We start from the raw sequence: 22,883 nt of genomic DNA, 5'->3' as shown, positions 1-22,883 counted from the left end.
TAATACAGTACTGCAAACCCTCATTTAGGCATCATTTGCTGATAATGGGATACATTTTAAATGTTTCAGGCAAAATCTGAAGAAACAAAGCAAAACAAAGCAAAAGACAGAAACATGTAGCACCTTAAAGACTATTATTTTTTAATGTAAGCTTTTGTGGACACTCCCACTTTATCAAACATAGAAAGAAATGGAATGAAATGGAGATGAAACATCAGCTTCACATTCTAAGTGTTCATTGGTTACATGCAGTGATTAGGCCTAGGTTTGTTTTAGGGTCCTTTTGCAAACATTCTTCAAGTGGACAGAAAAGAAACAAGCACTGAGCAGAGACTGGAAGGGAGAGAGAAAAGATGGGATGGTTGAAGATGCAATTAAACCTCAAGAGGGGGGAAAAAGAATGGAAGAAGTTAGTAGAGGAATCACGTCTGCTAATGTAGGGCATACAGTACAGAGAGTTTTCACCTTAGAGCCTTGTGATGAGAGATGGGCTTGTTAGTTGTGAAGAAAATAACAGTGGCATGGGATAACAGCAGTTTTTAAATGTTCTGGCAAGATGGGTTTATACTTTCTGCCCCTGCATTCTGGGGAAGAGGGGTCCCTGTTTTATCTTCCAACCGTCTCACGCTTATTAAAATTGAACGACCGAAAGCATCCCTCAATAACGCCCACTGACTGTCGGGTTCCTCTTTTCATCAAGACTATCGCGACGGAGGGAAAAAGAGTTCCCCTCAAGACAGAAGAACGATAACTTTGCATTTTGAAACTGGATGGTGACTTTGCGGGGCCAGCCCCGTTTTTGGCCATTCCCAATTAGGAACGGCTGCCCGACGTCACGCCTGCCTGGGATTGGCTGGGCCGGCCTGACACTCAAGGCAAGTCCCACACCCAGAGAAACTTTTTTAAAAAAGACTCTCCGATCTCCCTCCGCCTCTTCAAGTTTCTGAACTGCCTTAAAAGTTATTTCTCACCCAGGCGTATAGAGAGAGCCCCAGCAACTCCGGCTGCAGCTTAAATCTTTTTTACTTTAGAGGGGAGGGGAAAAGAGAGAGAGAGAGAGAAGCCCTCGTTACTGAAAACACGCTTCTCTTCCTGGTAGGAGCTGCATTGCTCTTCTTTTTCAGCTTTCGTCTCCTCTAACCATGTTTTCTTAGTGCAGTAATTCCTCCCCCCCCCGCCCCGAACTTGCCTCACATGGTGGTGGAAGAGAGACCTCTGGAAAGCGGCGAATGGGAGAAAGGATCTAAAACTTTTTTTGTGTGTGGAGGGGGGAATCTCTTGAGGGGACAAAAGGAAAGTTGGGGCTGCTCTCTAGAGGCGCAGCGCGAGCGAAAGGGATCGCATCCACCCCTTATTTTTTTCCCCCCGTGTCGTCGCTGCACCACCGGGAACTTTGGGGTGTTTCTTTTGTTCGCCCCGATCGCTTGGTGAGCTCGCCTGGCTGGCCGGACGCCGGGAGTTTCTCCCTCCTACTCTGTTGTGGAAACATGGCTTGGGTCAGGTGGGCATTTCTGGTCGGTGCCTGTCTCTTTTTGTCCCCGGCTCTCGAAGCCTCCGAGAAGGGGAGCCACCGGACGGTCACCTACGTGCTGCGCCCGGAGGAGACGGGCGCGCCGAGCGGCCGCCGGCAAAGCGGATGGCAGCGCCTGCCGCCGCGCACCTTCAACGTGGAGTTGCTGGACACTCGTTACAGCAGCAGCAGCGGCACCCGGCGCAGTAACGGCGGCGGCAGTCGGACGACCACCACCACCTTGGAGCGGACCCGTAGGATGAGCAAAGCCGGCAGTCCCAGCATGCAGCTTCGCTTGGGCCCCACCGTGCAGCTCCAGCACCACAAGCCTGCCAGCGGCCGCACGGCAGCCGCCGCCTCCTTCAGTAAGGCAGGCAAGCTGGTCGCACGAACCAAACTTCAGCTCCAGCGCCAGAGCAACGGCACCTCTAGCGTGCAGGTTCATCCCAAGCCCCATCTGCAAGGGTAAGGCCAGGCGCGCGGGCGAGAGGGCGGGCGCGTGCTGCCGCTTTCCCCGCGTGCCCACAACCTTAAGCCCACCCCCCCGGGCCACTTAAAAAGCGCGCCAGTCTGCTCCCTCGGCCTCGCGTTTTTTTTTAATGAAATGTATGCCCAGCGTCCCAGAATACTTCTCTTCCTTGTATCTCTGCCTTTGACAAACTCCCCGGAGCCTGAACAAGGAAGGGCCAGTCTGTCACTGTAGACCCTCATTTGATACAACCTTGTCCTCAGAGGCTCTCTCTCTCTCTCTCTCTGTGTGAGTGAGTGAGTGAGAGAGAGAGACAGAGAGAGACTCACCCCAAAATGTTGAGGTAGGGCAGTTTTGTTTGCCTGCCTAGCAGACAGATTGGTCCTTCCTTCTCCCCTTTAGCTCTTCACACATTGTAGCCAGGCTGGAGATGATGGGGGAAGGTGAGCTGCTGTCCAGCAACGCTTTGTCCCTTTCTGGATTAGTTCCTTAAACATACCTCTTTCGGGAGTGTTTGAGTAGACCAGTGTCTCTCTGTTGTTAGGATGGAGCGACTGTAACCCTCCAGATGTTGCATGGAAACTTCCCTAATCTCTGAACATTCAGTCAGGGAGACTGGGTCTGATGGGAATTAAGAATCCTGCAACAGTAGGAGGGATGTAGTGCTCCCAAGCAACTGAGCACATCTAATATATGGGCCAGTCCACACTGTGAAATCTGTTGAGATCTGGCCCATGTTTAAAAGAACCTGCTTATCTTCAAAGCAATCGGGATAGATGGCGAAATGAACCTGCACAGCTGTCCTAGAGTCTTCCACACTTGGTAGAGGACATATTGGTGAGGAAGAGAATGAAAGCAGAGATGGGAAGGAGAAGACCTGATATTATGACTCTTAGGACAGAAGCAAACTTTATTGATAGCCTGTGATGTGAGCGGATGCAGTTAAGTATTCTAAAGACTATGACTGAAGTGGCATCTTTCACTTCTGAAGTCACACATGAAAGAAATCCAGTACTTCAGGTCTGAAGACCAATCACAAAACAGTTTGCAAATTTTGTGAGTTGAGAAATTATCCTGTTATGCATTCAGACAATTAAGAAATGATATTTGTGACATCTTTGGTATTTGTCAAATGCCTTGACAAATGCTGAAGTACTAGCATGGTCCATTACTATCTTGTCCCTTTGTTCGCCTCTTTAGAATATTTTTCCTAGCCTCGTATTCTAGGATAAGCTGCTTTTAAAATCTCTGACAAGGCCCTTATGTATTACTTTGGGGCATTGTGGGAAATTAAAATGGCACCCAGACTTAACTCACTGGAATTTTGCTGCTGTCCATCACCAGTGTCAGACAAGCCTCCTGAGATAGCAGGGAGCCCAGGAGGTCAGCCTTAAATCTGGAGTTGGTATTGGTCTCTGGAGGGTTGTTGCAGAATCTTTGGCCCTCCAGATGTTTCAGACAAGGACTTCCTCATTCTTTTACTATTTGCCATGGCTGCCCTTAGGTAAGGATACCACTGAGCTTTAGGTGAAAACATCTGGAAGATGCAGGACTTCTGTAAAGTGAGGTCCAAGGTGTTATTTAATCTTTGAAATTGGTGATGATAAAAGAACTTTTCTTAAATTTGAAGTCAGTTGTTAGGTGAGACTTACATAACAGTATGCAATGAGGCTTGCCTCAAGGTGGGCACATTTTGGTAATTCCCTCTATCTTTTTAAGGCTGACTGAATAGTCATCTGATACCTTCCTTCTCAGTTAAGTGTTGTGTATGGTTTGTCAGTATTGTGTGGAGATTGGTGTAGTTGCCACCCTTACACAGAAAAAAAAAACCTGGTAGTACCTGGAAAGAGGGCAAACACAAGCATTCAAATATCTGTTACCACTGAAAAATAATAGCATCAAAGAATGATGCTTTACATTATTGTTGCAATATTTGATTGATTACTAGAGAATACATATCTTCCAGAAATAACAATAACACTTGGAGAAATGAAACAAGTTTAAATTAGATTACCAAACTTTAATTGCTGATTCAGTTAAGTGACTGATTAAATATATCTATTTTTGTCCACGAATGAATGAGCAGTACTTTTGAAGGAAAAGAAATATACTTCATTTTTTTCAGGTAGTTTACTTCCTGGATTATATTTGGCCCATTTCACAAAAGATACTGAATTCTGTGTGTGAGAGAGGGATGGAAGCCTCTTTTAAAATGATACTAATTTTGGAAGTGGATGTGTTAAAAGTAATGAATTATTTAAACAAGATCTGTTCCCTGATTAATTGGGAATATTTTTGTAATACATTTTTTAAGAATGAAACTTAACACAGGAACTCTAGCATTTGCCTTTTGTGGAACTCATATTTAGAACTTCAGAAAGTTACTTAGTTGGACTACACTTCCTTCAGCTTCCATAGCCATTGGGAATTAGACAAAAAAGGAATTATTCAAAACCTTATGGTCTCTGTCTTCAGGTTCCTTATTTAACATCTGTTTAAGGTTTTTAGTGAAACATTCATGTTTAATTAAAGTGATCCTTTTTGCTATTATTTCACACATTCCTTACTTGAGCTTTAACATCAAAAACAGAACAAAGCCTTAGTGAGAATGCTATAGATTAAACACTGGTTATTGTAGTACTGTATTTTTGCTCATGTTCCTGCTAGATGAGACTGTCTTCTGCAATAGCTGCTTAGTAATATTTGTTTTCAGGCTTGTTGCCACCTCATACCTGCATTTTGTATTCTCAGAGGGCTAAGAGTGAATTTAGACTACATGGTTGTAGAATAGAACTGTCGAAGTTATGGCTCTGTTGTAAGGAATCTTGGGATGTGTAGGTTGGTGAGTTATTTAGGATTCGTAATAGACAGCTCCTTTCCCCCAAACCATAGCAGTAGAGCTCTATAGTACAGAAATCTAAGTTCTTCACTAAAAATAAAAACCCTATAATTTTGTAGGATGGAACTGTAACTGTTAAAAGTCGTATCAAGTAGCTTTGACTGTGCAGTGGAACTATGCTCTTAAGTTCATAGAAATACATTCTTAAGCTTCCTCTCATCCTTGGAAGCAAGGGACTGAGAGGCATTCTAGAAGGTGAACCAAGTTGTAAATTTATAGAGAGGTCATTGGAGGAGTAAGATGTTTCAGCAGCAAATTGCCATGAGGGATTGTTCTTTCTGGATAAGTACTAAAGTTTTAAGAGCCACTCAGCAAAAATGGCTTGTGTGGATGGGATCCCATCAAAAAATGGCCCAAGGAACTTGGTGACTGAGGCAAGAAATCCAACCAGAGTCCATCATGACTGGGGGGAAAAAACCTACCACGTGCTTCCATCCAGTGCAGGAGGGAGGTGTGTGGCCCTCCAGATGTTGTTTGAATAGAATCCCTACCTGTCTGACTAACATAACCCTTGGGAGAATGCTGGATGGGCCACAATTGCCTGCTCCATGTTAATGAATCTCATAATGTGGGGTGGTGGAGATGACCCTGCTCCCCTAGCAGTCCTGGTTCCTGTTCTTTATACCTTTGTTTCTTTTTCCCCTTGTCCCAGCAGAAAAGATTTAGCAGCCTCTCATGCTGTGGTTAGAGAGGCTTAGCTCCAGGGTTTTAGTCTTTGGGAAGGTGATGAGAATGTAAACAGAAGAGACATTTGGATGTCTGCACTCTTTCACATGCATATGCAGCCAAAAGGGATGTGCCTCTAGGTCACATGTAAGGCAAGTGAGGTAACCACAGATAAAGAAATGCTCCCCTCCCTATTAGGAAGTACAACAAGCCAGGGAAGACTATTTTCTTCAGTTAGGAGCTTGAGACTGGAATGTTAAAAGAACAATGAGTGCCTATTCTCATTTAGAATACTTCTAATTGCCCTCCCGCCCTCCCTGCAGGCTTTAAATTCTCTTCTTCTTGCCAGCTTGTAGAGTTCACTCTAGTGAGCTGTTGTCTGGGGTCGGGCCTCCTTTAATGTGTTATGTCTTCCTTTTCAGCTCTTCCTTACTTATCCCTGCTTGGAACTGAGGGACAGTTCTTTTGCAAGACCTCTCAAATCCCTGTGGGGGAAAAATGTGCTGTTGAATTGCAGCTGGTTTATTAGAAAGTGCTGCAGCTGGCAGTTGATCCTTTGTTTGCTGTTGTTTCAGGGTGAATGTCTGTGGAGGTCAGTGCTGTCATGGTTGGAGCAAAGCACCTGGCTCTCAGAGGTGTACCAAACGTGAGTAACCATGGTCATGTACACTGTAATCTTTTTTTTTTTTTCCTGTGGTGGGCATTTCCACCCTTTTTCAATCCTCCCCTTGTCAGGGCAACGTCAATTAACAACCTGAGATGTGGTACTAAGCATATATTTGTCACTAGAAAATGCCTCCGTGTGGGCAAAGTAAGGCAATTTAAATCCTGTATAAGATGACAACCCTGCCAACCTAGCAGTTCAAAAGCATGTAAAAATGCGAATAGATAAATAGGTACCACTTCAGTGGGAAGGTAACAGCATCCCGTGTCTAGTCGTGCTGACCACGTGACCACAGTTGCACTATGGCTTGGAAACGGGGATGAGCACCGCCCCCTAGAGTTGGACACGGCTGTACTAAATGTCAAGGGGAACCTTTACCTTTATAAGATGACAAACTCAGATCTGTTTGTGCCATGAATTCATTCCCCCCCCCTTTTCAGGATTTAACAGTGTTATCTCATTTGAGATTAAGGGTTCTACCATTTTATGACTAATAATTTTAAGCTATGGATTGTTTCATGAGAGGGAAAATTCAGGATACAGGTCTGCACTGACAATGAGTCTGTTTGACCAATGAAGATCTACAAACTATCCTGTTTTAAAGTCCATCTTCTGTGGGGGCAGGATTCGCCTGTATAAAAGCAAGCCTTTCTCTCTTGTGACCTGAGTGCTTCTGCTACCTGGGTTTAGGGAATTTAATCACTCATAAAGAATGTGGTATTATGGCAGATCTGTAAATTAGCCCCCAGATATTATTTGCCAACAACATAAAAAAACCCTCTCAAAAAGCATTTTTACCTAACGGAGCAGTTTTAAAAAAATTTAGGTCAGAAGCAAGCGCTCCCTGCCTACTAGAATGTTGCCTTATCTGCTTCCGTCATCAATATATAGTGAGCTGGTACTAAAATTAACATTGTTTTGTCCCTTTATCACTAGCCCCCTGGAGTTTTATAGTAGGTCTGTGCTGTTCAGTCCATCCAGAGTGGAAGCCAAGCACCTTGGATGGCAGTGTAGACACAGGCTATGTGATACCTCAGTCACCAGCTTGGTGTGTTTTTGTAATGGAAAAACGGAATGGGGGGGGTTGCTTCCTGGACGTCTGGCACACAAGCTAAGTGTGCTGCTAACCAAAGCGCTCATCACACTGTCCCTTTTCTGCTCACCTGCCATTTTTATGTATTTGATACGGAGTCCAAGTCCAGGATCCAAAAAAAGTGGGAAGGCAGTGAAGGCATCAGTTGCTCCATCCTACTGTTGCCAGCCTTCCTTTGTTCTGTTCAAGAGGTTTATGTGCTGTCCTTAGGACAGAGACATGGTGGGCTACCTGTGGACAGAAAGAACACTCCTTCCCTCTGCCACTGGGCTCTTTGCTGGATGAATGTGTAGGAAGGGATTTCATTTCTTTCATTGCTACTGTAGTAATACTGTGGGCCTGTAAATAGATAGGAATATCTGTTCATGCCACCAGGTCTGCCCAGGCAAAGCTCCTCTGGGGGACCATGCCAAAGAAGGCCAGGAAAAAACATCTAGAAGTTAGGTCTTTTCAGCTGTGGCACCCACCCTTTGGAATCGACTCACAATCGAGTTGTCTCTAGAGATGTATTTGATAGCAGCCTCAAAGGTGGTGGTGTTTTGTTTTGTTTTTGCCATTGCTCACCATTACAAAATGCTGCACTTTGTGTGTTTTTTTGATGTGTTTGTCTTTTAAATATTGTTTTCAGTTATTGTTTTGCAACATCTTGCAACATGGACATTTTGACTGTATTAAGAAATGGCACAAACTAACCACTGGAATAAAGTAAACAACTAAAAAGCAAGCTAAGGTGTCTCAGTGCTGAAATGATTATGTGATACAGTGCTAATTTGGAAACAATTTAAAAAATATTCGCAAGGACATCAGCCATGTTTCTGAAGGGGGAATGTCTTGCTGTGTCTTCCATGAATATACCATCCTGGGACATGCCGCAAATGAGAATTTAGAATGGAGGCGATAACACAGACTGGGAAAGGATGAAAAAGTCTGTTTCTTAAATTGATTCCAAATAAATCACCCCTTGCGGTTTAGAAGTAAACCAAATGATCCCTGAAAAAGTGCAAGCTAAAGAATATGTCTTGTACTTGCGAAAAAATTACATCAGTTTCAAGTGGAGTAACACCAACATGAGAAGTAAAGTATGTCATGATCTAGTTGTGCCCTGAGATTAATTAAAAACAGTCAATCCTATTGCAGTTGTGATTCAAGCTGTCTGTCGTGTGCTCAGACATATCTTGGTTGGGCATTTGATGGTGTGCTCAGTTACACATGCAGGTGTCAGATGGCCTAAAAAACTGAAAAACAGCTTGCAGAATTCCCCATATAGTACTTTTAATAGGATTTTGGCCACTAATTGAATATTTTGTAAGGAATGCCTATGGTGCTCAAGGTCAGGCACAATATTGCACAGTTATACTAAATTATATCCAAGCACATCCACACTGTCTTTAGGAAAAAAGATGAAAATGCTGAACAATAGCCCAACTTCTAGATGAGGAATACAGTATTGAGCTCAGCAATCTGTATAGATTTGCAGATTTGTTGTATTTTGTATTCTGCTGGCCTTAGGAAAGGGCAAGGAACCATGCATGGCGATGGAGCTCCACCCTCACCACACTGGAATCCTAGACTTCTTGTCTTCTTCCCCAAACACACTTTTGAGAAATGTTCATCAGACCTCATATTTCAAGCTTGTCTTTCAAGTCATGAAAACATTTTTGCTATGTTTTATATTCTTCTGCATAAAAGTTAAGTTGAGGCCCTCAGAGCAATTTATTCCCAATGCTGAATATTGTATTTATTTTCATGGACTCATAATACACACAGAGCCCTATACATAGGGCAGTTATGGGGCAGCTGTGGAAAATTACCTGATGTCTGTGCCCCATTTGGCTACCATGAGATTCTCTTTTAGTTTGTGCCTGCTGCTCATGGGCCTGGCCTCCAGATGTCCCACACAGACCTTCACTTTGCATTGCCCAAAGTAAATGCTTTGGCATTTACAAATGGAAACAAATCTAATAACTTCTGGATATAATGTCTGACTTCTGGTATGTGCACGGAAGTATAAATATATATAATGCTTTTACCAAGGACGTTCTGGGCTACACATAACCCATCTTTGATGAGTGACAAACAGTAATTTAATGGGTCTGCAATTCTGCTCCTGATGCTTTTGTTGTTATAGCAACTTATTGGCATATTTATGCTAATTTTTGAGACCTGAGCTAAAGTTTGTATTGAATGTTTAATTTTGTACAGTGTGGGCTGGTAGCTTAAACTTTCCATCATTTCCTTCTTCAGGGGCTTTTATGTCAGAACCTATTTCGCGGTGTTCCTTCTTTGTCTGCAGCTGCAAAACCCACTAATGAGTTACATTGGTTTTGCAAATACTGTAATACTGCCTCATCCTATTTTTCATGGCTGGACAGTTTCTAGTAAAATACTAATAAAACTGGCTTGTTTTATATTCTTTACCAAACACAGAATTTTAATTATTGCTACTAGAGTTTACTAGAGACAGCATCCTAAAAATGAATTTGAATTAGATTAGTGTCCATATTGAAAGTTGGGAAGGTGGATTTTAAGCTTTAGGACAAATTGCAGTCTAGCCAACTTTAGCCCTATTTATACTTTCCTCTCCTTAAAAAAGTTCAAGATGCAGACAGAAGAATGGATTGTACAATCTCACTCTTCCTCTGTGAAATGTTTGTAAAGGAGAACCTCCATGCATATTGCTGAACTTGTTTACTATAGACTTCTTTTTGTAGATATTTTGCAGAATGTGTAGATGTTGAGCACCTGGGCCAGAGAGATGCTGTTTACATTGCCATTCTACAGCTCCCAGAATCTCCCAGTGAGCATGGCCACCAGCCACGTTAGCTAGGGGATCCTGTGACTTCCATTACAAAAAACAAACAAACAATGAGTTTCACACATTGAACCTACATGTTAGAGGACTGTATGAAGACCACTTCTTTTATATTATATTCTGGTGTCATTTTTGACATAGCAGTGCCACCATGGGGGCATATAACTTTCATGTGGTGTGCTTTTTTCTTTTTTAATGAGGTTTGTTATTCACCATATCCTGGAGGCCGAATGGAAAATAAAACTTCACCAGGATGTGGTAAATTCTTTGTAGCTATGCATTCGTAAGACATATTTACCACATGAAAATGACCAGCATTAAAAATTTATGTGACGAAAGCTGAAAAACAGGAAATCTATGTACAGTATATCATTGCAATCTGTTATATGTTCAATTAAGAAGCCACTTAAGTTGTTATTTTTACAGGACTGAAACATCTGCTGTATGATATCCTTCTCATGCTGTTGTCACAAGATGTAACACCAATTGCATGTGGTTTTTCCAGATGGCAAAAAGAGTTTCCACATTCCCAGTATCCATCCCCGGTGCTGGAATGGAAACTCTTCATTGTAGCATGAAAGAATAATGACATTGTTGTTTTAAGACAGGGGTGTCAAACTCAAATTCATCGGGGGCCGCATCAGCAGTTTGGTCCCCATCAAAGGGCCGGTTGTATCTGTACTGATGGCCTTGCAAGGACCCCATCCGACTTGGTGGGAAAAGGAAGGAAGAGAATGTGTGTGTGTGTGTGTGTGTGTGTGTGTGTGTGTGTGTGTGTGTGTGTGTGTGTGTGTGTGTGTGTGTGTGTGTGTGTGTGTGTGTGTGTGTGTGTGTGTGAAGGAAGAGAAAGTGCCTCTGTGTGTGTGTGTGTGTGTGTGTGTGTGTGTGAGAAAGAGAGATACAGGAAGAGAACGTGTGTGTGTGTGTGTGTGAAGGAAGAGAAAGTGCCGGGGTCTCTGTGTGTGTGTGTGTGTTTCTGTGTGTGAGAGAGATGCAGGAAGGAAGAGAGCGTGTGTGTGTGTGTGTGTGTGTGTGTGTGAGAGAGAGAGAGTTATTTAGTATATGCAACTCTGCTTGGATCTCGCAAAAAACCCGCATTCTTCGGTCCTTTCAAATCCTCAGGCATTCCAATCGAGCAAGAGAGAGAACGGAACGTCAGGGAAGGGAAGGGAAGCGAGCAACCAGCTAGCCCTCCCTCCCTTCTCTCCGCGGCTGGGTCGAACGGCCGCCTCCGACGTTACCCAACCGGGCCGGCGCATCGCTCCACGTTCCCTCTTCTCTCCCTCTCCTCAGGGCCGCGCTGGCCGCTGCCTCCCGCGTCCCCCCAGCATCTCCTCCCTCCGCCTCGGAGCCCAGCCAGGAACTCCCACCGCTCCCCTTCCCTTCCCCTCAGGGGCGACAGAGGCGGCGCGGAGCCCCCTCCTTGCGCGGCCTTGGGAACGGCTCTCGCCTCAGGCCGAGAGCGAGCGAGGAACAGGCACGGGAGGGAGGGGGAGCGGGGGGCGGAGGGAGATGAAAGGAGTGACAGCGCCACAGCCAATCGGAAGGAGGACGTAGCCTTGTTAACTTGAGCCATTTTTTCCAATGAATTTACTCCGTGCAGGCACGGAGTAAATTCATTGAAAAAAAAAGGGGGGGAGGCTGCAAGGCTGGCGGCGGCTCCGCGGGCCATCAGTCAAGGTCTGGGGGGCCGGATTTGGCCCGCGGGCCTTGCTTTTGACACCTGTGTTTTAAGAGGAATAAACTGAAGCTGTAGTATGTTGGATATAGCTTGATAAGACAATACTCACCTTAATTGGCAGTGCTTTCCTCTTCTGTTGAAAGTGTAGAAGCCCCTGACTAGTGTAAAACTGTAGGGTGAAATTTCCTGGAACTGGCTTCAGATGGCCTTGTCTGAAGAAGAGTAAGTACCTATATCGGGTATCATAGTCCTTAATGAGTTTGTACATGGAAAAGAATGGATGCATGTTGATTACTTGATAGTCAGATGGTAGTCAGTTTTGTGGTCCTTGTACGCCATCCAAAGGCTACGGTGGGTAATACTTTTATTAATAATAATACAGTAATTGTGTGCTATTAGATAAGTTCATGGTTTTCTAGGTGAACAACTCAGAAATAGTTTGCCATTTGCCATCTTCTGGGGACACTCTGGGACTAGGCAGCTTGCCCAAGGCCACATATCCCTAAACATTAATACATAGAAGCTAGATTTGATCTGTGCATATCTTCATCATGCTAGGACTTGAGGTCTGTGTGTATGGTGCAGAGAAAACATAAACATTGGAAAAAATTATTTATTTATTTTCATGGCCACCTGTGCAGATTTTATGTTCTTTACAATATCGTGATTTTGTATATTTCACACAAATCCTTCCTGTATTATTGGTCTCTTATAAAGGTCCCTTTCTACAGTCTGGCTCCTTATCATGTAGTGTCCTACCAATTGTTCCACAAGATTGTGTTATTAGACTAGCACACAGCCCCTCCCAAAATAGAAATATTATTCTTAAAATAAAGCAATATATTGCTTGTTAAATGTAGTTTTTTGAAAATAAACAATTTAAACAAACAGGAATTCCTGTTTGTTTAAATTGTGATGTACAGTGGTGCCTCACTTTACGATTGCCCCACATTACGACGAAACCGCATTACGACGATGGTCTAAATGGGATTTTTTCGCTTTGCAATGATCAGTTCCCTGCTTCGGGAACCGATTCTTCGCAAAACGACAATTTTAAAACAGCTGATTGGCGGTTTCAAAATGGCCACCGGGTAAACAAAATGGCTCCCCGCTGTTTTCTGGGACGGATTCCTCGCAAGACAGGCAGCGAAAATGGCTGCCCTATGGAGGATCTTTGCTGGACAGTGAGTTTTGACCCCATTGGAACGCACTGAAGGGGTTTCAATGCGTTTCAATGGGTATTTTTTTTGCTTTACGATGTTTTCGCTTAACGGCGATTTTCCTGCAACGGATTATCGCCGTTAAGCGAGGCACCACTGTATTACTAATACAATGGCTGAGGTCCTCTTCCAAAAGTTACACCTGTGGGAGGATAATGGTGACACCAGCAGGAGGATATTTTCAGGACCTCTTAAACTCATAAGTTACTGTATTTTTCCGCGTATAAAACACTCCCATTTATAAGAATTTTCTAACCTAAATTTCTTTCTTTGCAAAAAGTGGAGGGGAAAGCCGGGATCAAAGCACTTTAATCTCTTCCCCCCCCCCTTACTACCATGTATAAAACAACCCTCAATTTTTCCTCTAATTATTTTAGGGAAAAGTGTCATTTTATACACGGGAAAACACGGCAATCTGTTTTGTTGTATGAGTCAAAAGGGATAAATTTTTAATTATTGAAAATTTCCCCCTGCTGGCTGCTTTGCATATTTTTGCAAGAGGATTTAAACCAATACTCTCAGGTTACTTTTTAATTATTATTTTGTAAAAATATAAATAAATAAAAATATGACCCCAAAATATGGCAACAGATGACTGTCAAAGACAATGTTTTAGGAGTAATTAGTGTTACTTTTAAAAAGGAGGGATAATGATATTATCAGCCATTCTGTTATTTTTTAAAATAAAAATGTTAACCTCTACTTAAGACCTCAAGATTAGTGCATTCCATTCTTTTCTCTCTCTTTTTCTAGCTTTTGGAGGCTTGTTTTTGTAACGTGTCCCATTCTACAAAGTACTGTATTACATCACCAAAACCACATTTAAGTTCTGTTTTTATTTATTTATTTAACTTATATGCCACCATACTACCCAAAGGTCTCTGGGCGGCTTACAACAATTGAAATACAATAAAAAGATAAAACAATTAAAATACAATTAAAAATACAGTGGTGTCCTGCTTGACGATGATAATCCGTTCCAGGAAAATCACTGTTAAGTGAAATCATCGTCAAGCGAAAAAAACACAACCCATTGGAATGCATTGAAAACCAGTTAATGCGTTCCAATGGGGAAATATCTCATCGTCCAGCAAAGATCGCCCATAGAGAACCGCCAATCAGCTGTTTAAAATCGCTATCTTCTGAAGCAGGGGTCCAGAAAACAGTCATTTTGCGAAGGGAGGGAAGCCATTTTGCGGAGCCGGAAAAAACATCGTTTTGCAAATGGTTTGCGAAGCAGGGACCTAATCAACATAAAGCGAAAAAAACCCCTAGGAACCATTGTTTTGTGATTGCAATAGCTATCGCAAAAAACTCATCAAGTGATTTTGTCGTCAAGTGGGGTTGTCGTCAAGCGGGGCACCACTGTACAGTACTCTAAAGTTGCCATCAGGTCCCACAGTTGATATTATTTCAATTAAAAATCTTCTGGAACAGGAAGGTTTTGACCTGGCACCGAAATGTCGTCAATGTCAGCACCAGATGAATCTGACTCGGGATGGCGTTCCATAGTCTGGGGGTGACTGCCGAAAAGGCCCTTTGTCTACAAGCTATCCCTCTTACCTCCTTGAGGGATGGCTCTTTCACGAGGGCCCCTGGCAAGATCTTAATTGCTGGGTAGGTTTATATGGAAGGAGGCGGTCCTTCAGGTATCCAGGGCCAAAGCCGTTTAGGGTTTTATATGTCAAAATAAGCACTTTGAATTCGGCCCAGGCAGTGACTGGTAGCCAATGTAATTTGTACAGAATCTGCCTGATGTGTTCAGCACAGAAACCTCCTCACCTAGATTGGTGGAAAACGAGAGATAGAGCTGAGTGTCGTCAGCATATTGCTGATTTCTCAGCCCAAACCTCCTGATGACCTCTCCCAGCAGTTCCATGTAGATGTTAAAAAGTGTAGGGAACAGTATCGAGCCCTGAGGAATTCCATGACACAAACACCATGGGGCAGAGCAACTGTCCTCTGGCACCACCTTCTGGACACAGTCAGTCAGGAAGGAGCGGAACCACCATAAAGCGGTGGCCCCGACTCCCAACCCAGTCAGCCTATCCAGAATGACACCATGGTCAATGGTGTCAAAAGCCGGTGAGAGGTCCAGGAGTATCAACAAGGTCACACTCCCCCTGTCTCTCTCCCGGTAAAGGTCATGGTACACGGTGGCCACGGCAGTCTCCATACCAAAGCCTGGCCTGAAACCTGATTGAAGTGGATCCAGAAATTCCGTTTCATCCAGCAGCGCCTGGAGTTGCCCAGCCACAACCTGCTCCAAACCTTGCCCAAATGAGGGAGGTTTGCCACTGGTTGGTAGTTAACCACCAGCCCTGGGTCCAGGTTAGGCTTGTTTAGGAGTGGCCGAATCACCACCTCTTTCAAGGTGGTAGGGACCACTCCCACTCTCAAAGACCCAGGTGCAAAGCCCCCTGGCAGATCTCCTAATTAGCTAAGATGGGCAAGGGTCGAGAGGAGCGGTGGTAGAACGGACAGATCCAAGTACCCTGTCCACATCCTCAGGTCTCAACAGTTGAAACTCATCCATTAATACTTGACCTAAACATGGCACGCTGGACGCATCCTCTGATTCTGCACTACTGGTGGAGTCCAACCCACCGTGAATCTGAGTGATTTTCCCTCAAAGTGAATGGCAAACTCATCACAGCAAGCTGATAAGCGGTCCAGGACCTCCACTGGATTTCTGGTGAAGAAGATCCCAGACCACCCGAAAGAGCTCTGCTGGACGACATTTTGAGGAAGCAATACGGATGGTGAAATATTGCTGGTTTGCTAGCTGAATTGCCACGAAATAGACCCGATAATGGGCTCTAAGTCGTGATCAATTGGAGTCCCAGCAGGATTTCCTCCACCTGCGCCCCAGCCGTCTCCCCTCTCATTTCATCACCCGCAGTTCAGGAGTATACCAAGGAGCTATCTGGGCTCTGTGTGTAGGGAGAGGGTGCTTAGGCGCAATCATGTCAACCACCTGGGTCATCTATTCCATAGGGTGACCTGACTTTTGACAGGAGCGCCGACCATATCAGACAAATAATCCTCCAAAGCATTCAGGAAATCATCCAGATCCATTGGTTTACAAGGGCGGATCACCTTAACAGATTCCCCCCCCTTGCAGAGGAGAGAAGAAGCTAATAGACTAAACTTGACCATGACAATAGGGTCACAACCAGCCCCTCCACATCCAAACTACCATCTTCCAGTCATGTTGAGAAAACCAGGTCCAAGGTATAGCCTTTCTCATGTGTCGGGCCGATGACACATTGAGACAGTCCCATGGTTGTCATGGCGGCCATGAAGTCCTGAGCCACCCCAGTCAAGGCAACCCTGGCATGGGTGTTGAGATCCCCTAGCACCAACAGCCTGGGAATCCTGAACACCGGGTCCGAGACTACCTCCGTCAGCTCAGGCAGGGAGACTGTTCATATGCAGCAGGGCGGGTGGGAGGTATACCAACAGAATCCCCAATCTGTCTCATAAGCCCCACACACAATACAGACCTCCTCTCAAAGGGATAGGGAGCCTGGTCAAGGAGATAGAATTCCTATAGACTGTAGCAACTCCCCCTCCCCGACCCTCCAAGCGACATTGGTGCTGGACCCAGTACCCAGGCGGACACAGCTGGGAGGGGGGAATACCACCCTCCTCTCTCACCCAGGTCTCAGTAATATCGTATGACCACATACAATTTTTTAAAAATCCTGTGATCTCCTAAATGCAATCCTTACCACCTCAAATGGATGTCAGAGCTAGTGTAGTACCAAAGGTATGATTTTTCCCCTTTTCTTATTTTATCCACCATTTATTACCTGTAATAAATCTATGGGCAAGTATCACATTTTGTTAGTTCCCTGTGGCACTAAACATTTTGGCCAAAGTTCTGTTATGAAAAACTTCACATAGAAGCATAGTTATTCAGTGCTTCCCCCTCTATCCTCTGTATACAACAATTATCCTTTGACATAATAATCAGTTAATCCAATTTTCTAAGGTAAAACGTAGTGCACCCCTTTACCGAGACAAATATGGACACTTTCAGTTTTTCACTCAATATTCTGAAGCCCCTTATTTCTTCCAAAATTGCAATGTTTCTTGTGAAGGTAGATATCCTTTGCTTTTTATTAATAAAAGTTCTATAAAGTCTCCCCATAATGTGCTTTACTCTGCAATTCATCTTTCATTAGAGTGGATAAGTATACAGTATTTCTGTTTCCTGTTACAACAAAGGTGTTTGTATTATTCTGGTATTTTTGTAATTGTGGTGGTACAGTATTCTTCTTTTGACTTGATCTGACTGGAAAAGTTCGAATAGTGTGACAAAGTAGAAATAAAATTCAGTGAGAATCAGCTGATGGAATAATAAAATTTGTAGAGGTGAGACTTGTACTTTTCCAAAATGCTGAGAGTGTGATCATACCAGCTTGACACATTTTCTGTTACATGAAGGGAGAGGACCTTGCATTTAATTCTTTGTTAGAGAAGAATTTATATAGTCTATACAACATGTACAGTTAAATGTAGGCCACCAGACATGGATGTTTGCCCATCGGAGCCATGGTAAGCTTTCTTGGCTTGGCAGGTCACAAGTTCTACAGGCATGTTAGTGTAGCTCATTGCAGAGTGCAGTGATTCTGAGAATGATAACAGTAATTGGAGAACTATTGCATAATCGGAACATGAGATCATTTCTGGAATCCTATGTAGTAATCCCTGTGTTTCAAGAAATGTTCCAGAGTGCAACTTTTGCTTGGATAGTAGTTGCAATTCAGTAACAAATGTTCTCATTCTAAGAGATTAGGAAAACTCTTAAATTTGCAGAGAGCCAAGGAGTACAGTATTCTTTATTGCATAGTGTTGTCCAAATCTGATAATGGATTAAGAATACAAAACTAAGAATGGCAAAGAGAAAGCATTGTTCTTGCTTCTTCCTAGAGGTCATATTTACACAACCATGGATGTCATTGCATAAATATCTTAGATGTTTTGAAATGAACCAGTTAAGAATTCCAGCAGTGACACACACTTATATAGAGGACTACTGTATTTAGAACAATAATTCCCTTTGCCCTTGTGTTATGATAAGGGTAACATTCACCTAGAAGAAGATAGAGATAGTTCAAGTTTTCCATCATCTTGCAATGCAATGATTAGAAATGAACTTACTCACCATAAGAGGAAGTTCTAAAACTTATTAAAATGACACCTGAACTTATCGTCTCTACTCATGTGAGAGTTTCAGTTCAGTTTTTGCAGGATGCATTCATATGCTAATTCTAAATGTTTTCCAGATGGGGGGATACAAGACTGTAAAAAAAAGCAGGGAGATTGTAATTGCAAAGTTGAATTGGAATATAATTCAGAGTTGCACTACCTGATGGAAATGGTATAGAAGAGGCTGACAAACTGGTATCTGCAGCAGAAAGTTTGGCTTTTGAGGAAGAGTAGAAGAGGTATGAAACTTTTAAAAAAGGAGAGGGAGGAGCTGGGGGGGCTATTATAAGATTTAAGATGGAAGGACTTGGATTGCAACTGCAACTGCCAAGTAAAGAATAGCTTTACTCATTGATTTAAACTTACTATGGTTTTTTTATCTTTGTTTCAGTGAGAAAAAGCTGTAATGCTGCTGAATTCATTTGTCACAGATTTCTACTATAATGCCAACAATTACTGAGTGAATGATTGAGCCACTGATTGCATTAGGGGTTAGGTTATTCAAATAAACATAACACAGGAACTTGAGGTTAAGGATTTATTGCACATGGTGAAATTATTTCGTATCCTTGCAGAAGGCTTATTCATTGACATAGTCCCACTTGAGCTCTCAAAATAAATTTAGCTATTTTACTGCATTCCTCACAGGGTGAATTTTTATCCACCAAGGTAAAAGGAATTGACACTGTATCCCGAAACATCTATATTTCATGGTACATTCTGTGGTGTCGTTCAAGCATAATGTCAAGCTGAGGTTTGACATGTGAATGAAACTGGCAAGACACTCAGACTCTTGCTTTTCTACCCTTCTCCTCCCTTCGTATTCTGTGTTTTTAATTTCATCTTCACTTGAGACAAGCCACGGTTTCTCATTTGGCTAAAAATGATTACTGTGGTTTTTGCTTGCTCCAAAAATTAAGAATAGGCATCAGAAATTTCTCTTCCAGGCTTGCAAGACAAACAGATTGCGGTTTGCTTCAAACAGGAAATCGCAATGCGTGAAGGAAGGGAGAGGAGGAGGAGAAAGGGATGTCAAGAGCCCAAAGGTGTCCTCTGGTTCTTTCACACGAGGTTAAGCTATGGCTTGACTTTTTATCTGAAGTAACTTGGTACATTATAGTGCTGCAAAAAAGGACAGATTCATGACCCTCCTGATCACTACAGATATAACTTTTGAGGTCAGGGCCAGATCTTTTCCTCACCCAGAGTCTCTCTGGACATACAGGCAAGTTAGGGCCTGCTTCATCATTCTCAGATCATTATTTTGCCTGAGACTTTCTGCTATCTCTTTTTTTCTTGGGATTTCCCTGGAAAAGACAAAGCTTTTACTGTGCAATGATTTAACAAGGAATCAGACAATGTTGTCTTCAATTTATAATCATTCCATGTTTTTTTTAAAAAAACTTTCTTTTTTCTTACAACAAAAAAAAAACCCATTAAGGAAGGATGGGTGGAGTGATTGAACAATGACTTTGACTGGTATCATTAGGAGCTTTGCATCTGAAAGCAGCCCAGGGGAAAAATTATCTGCTGTTGAATGTAAGCAATAATAGCAAAAAAAAATCTTGTGAATATGCTATAATATTTGTCCTTGGTTAACCCAATTTGTTTAAATTATGTTAGCTCTTGTTAGGATGATGCTAGCTCTTTCTCTTTAGCTGTAACATTTTTTTTAACTTTTATCAGGCTATTTGTCTACTTAAATATCTATTGATGAATCTTACAAACACAACTTCACAAGATGAGTCTTTTCTTATTCACGGTTATGTATATAGTGTAAAGGACAACATGAGCAATTATAACAACACAAAGCTACAGTTTGTGCAAGTGCCTTAGCAGTCTAAGTGGCAACAGCAACTCCAGCCTCTTTAGCTCTCCCGCTCTTTCTGATTCAAATCTCTACTCACAGCCCTGCTTTTCCTTAGTCCCACCCCTTTGAGCTGAACCAATATTTCATAAGAGTTGCATATACTCTTTGAAAGACTAGGTTTATTTAACTCAATAATGGAATCTACACATTACAAATAAAGGTATTACTTGTAATTCATCACCTTTATTGGTCATGTCAAACTAATGGTGTTAACTTTTAGATGGTAACCCAGCTTCCTGTAATGTCTTCCCCTCCCCTGATGTTGAATAATGTGTACCCACTATTTTAAACTGTTACTTTAGGAGGAATTAGGTGTCATCTGACTGTTTTTAAACAATTAAAATGAAAGTGTTATGCATTGTAACATCGCAATAGCAAACTGGGACAAAAGTATTTTTAAAAATCTAATGGGTCAAGCTCTGCTCTAAGATTTGATCAGAAAACTCTTCCTTAATAAGTAATTAGATGGTATGTGAACTTATAGTTTTCCACACACCATTTCTGGTTAAATAAGTAAATTCATACTTCATGCTGAGGCTTGTAAGCTTTCTGCTTATTTTGTAACTGAGAACCTTGACAGAGTAGTATCAGAGCCCATCTGATACAGATGGATATGTTAGCTATCTTGGAATGGACATAACAGGACAGGTTCATGGAGGGTTTTAAACTAATATAACTGTCTGACTGAGGTCATCCGTATGCCATCCAGGTTGTGGGCTACAGAATTTCTGGGATAATTGAGAGCAGCAGCTGCAATTTACAAGTCTTCAGGCAGCCATTTACAACCGAATGCATGTGACCTGTAATTGCTTTCGTCTTTGGGAGAACGTTGCACAGTTCCTAGGCAACTATAAAGTGCTTCATTCCCAGAAGTAGCAAGCAAAGCTTGAGTGGGCCATATCAGAAGAAGCAGGAAGAATAATGTGGTGGGTACATAAAGGCTGGATTTGTATGGAGTCAGAATTCTGGAGCAACTCAGTTTGTTCCTGATTTGTGCTTGCCAGATTATTTGAGAGCAGGAACCCAAATTTACTGATTTAATTAAAATACTGAACTACTCATTTCTGGCAAGAAGAGCTAAGAGGTAACCAAAGGACCATGTGCCCATATGTCCAGAAAGATAAGCCAAGATGCTCTGACTTAACATTCCTGATGAATACGGAAAATTTTTTAGTATGAGTAAGTTCCTTATATGTTGAATCAGTGTGGTGGAATGTTTCTGCAGTTGCCCACATTGTTTTTTCAGTATCCCTTAGTGATACCTGGATAATAATATCAGAATAAGGAGAAGAGATCACTGAAGTTCCAGACTTCAATTATATCTTTTTTCAACCCTTGCTTGGAATTACACAGGTTCAAACAGTGCAATAGTATGCTAATCAAAAGGATTTCAGCCAATATATATTTGCCGTATGAACTCTAGTGCCTCTTTCTTTTCTGAATCTAGCTTGAAGATTCTTAGATAATGATGATCTTGCATTTCTCTCTGCATATTCAGAAAAGTCTATTGTAAAATCTTCAGCATAATTTGTTTGTACAGTTAAACAATGCAATAATCCTATAGACACTGCAATCTTTGGCGTCTCCTTTCTTTATATTGAATGTTTTCAGGATGTCCACCATTATTTTATCTTCCATGTTTGTTGACATACAGTATTCTAGATACGGGTTTGTTAGATTTATCCCCTGTAGTTTGAAATAGTTCTATTAGTATGTTATCTACTCCTGTTGATTTATTTCTTTCAAATGCTTTGGCATTATCTTTCACTTCAGTTTCTAAAATGGAAGGTTCCTCATCAGAAGAGTTTCTTGAAAGGGTCTATCATCCTTGCATCTCTTCTGTATAGTTCTTTTATATAGTGTGTCTCTATTCTCTTTTACCACTGATGAGATGGTGTAATCCCTTGTTGATTTTCACCATCCTTAACCACTATCTTAGTTTTTATCTATTTTCTGGTGATGTATGTTTCACATAAAATGTTAATACTCTGGAGCATGGAGAGCGTTTATCTTTTGGTATACAGTATATTGTATAATGGCATTCCATGTGTAGTCGCGATAGCCACGTGACCACGGAAACTGTCTTCGGACAAACACTGGCTCTACGGCTTGGAAACGGGGATGAGCACCGTGCCCTAGAGTCGGACACGACTGGACAGATGGTATCTTAATTACAAATGATGCCTCTTTTTAACTGTAGGAATAAATGTGCTCCAGAGACATAGATAGCAACCCTACATTGGGCTGAAGGGGAGTATTCTGCTGTTAAGCCAGTGGAGTAACCACTATATCCAGTATTGCGTAGGGAACACAACAGAAAATAAAGTAGTGGGAAAATGGTTGTTTCTGAGGAAATGCCATTGTAGACTGCCCATGAGGGGCTGGGTCACTGATGACAATTACAGGATTGTGGAAGGAGGCAATGCATGCAGGCTGAAATGGAGGCATGCCTGCCGTCATCATGCTTCATTCCCCCAACATTCAAGAAATACAAAAAAGTGGTTGGGAAAAAAAGTCAGTAGGAAGGAAAATTATTATGACAATTCTAGGGGAGCTGTAAAGCTGAAATATTAATGGTGGCATAGCTAAAATCGAAGAGGCGTGAGTTCTGGTGTAATTGCAGTCATCGCCTGTGTACAGTATTCGCAATCTCTTCTTGGCTCCATCCAGTTTCATCCATTCTACTTGGTTTGGTTTCACTAATGGCATGATTCTGCCAGGAGGTCTGGGGCATTTTGCTGGAGTAGCTGTCATGGCCCAAAAGTGTTGGGATGTTTCATCT

The 22,883-nt window shown here is 42.4% G+C and overlaps 1 protein-coding gene across 19 annotated transcripts in view; it reads left to right on the top strand.

Annotated features, from left to right (window-relative positions):
* Positions 1 to 959: 959 nt before the first annotated feature.
* The window catches only part of LTBP1 (latent transforming growth factor beta binding protein 1), a 298,040-nt gene continuing 276,116 nt past the window's right edge, over positions 960 to 22,883 (top strand). For 6 of the 19 annotated variants that reach the window (XM_078383062.1, XM_072992314.2, XM_078383060.1 and 3 more), the window contains exons 1-2: positions 1,373 to 1,975; positions 6,120 to 6,190. In XM_078383062.1, coding sequence (XP_078239188.1) covers positions 1,488 to 1,975; positions 6,120 to 6,190 — 559 coding nt within the window. In that variant the 5' untranslated portion in view covers positions 1,373 to 1,487. Of the gene's footprint in view, positions 1,096 to 1,370; positions 1,976 to 6,119; positions 6,191 to 22,883 lie in introns of those variants that run through there. The other 13 variants (XM_072992277.2, XM_078383061.1, XM_072992275.2 and 10 more) reach the window with 5 other exon arrangements.

This window comes from Pogona vitticeps, chromosome 1 (genome assembly GCF_051106095.1).
Source record: "Pogona vitticeps strain Pit_001003342236 chromosome 1, PviZW2.1, whole genome shotgun sequence".
Lineage (NCBI taxonomy): Eukaryota > Metazoa > Chordata > Lepidosauria > Squamata > Agamidae > Pogona > Pogona vitticeps.
Note: the sequence above shows the minus strand (reverse complement) of the source record. Positions and strands in the feature narration are given on the sequence as shown.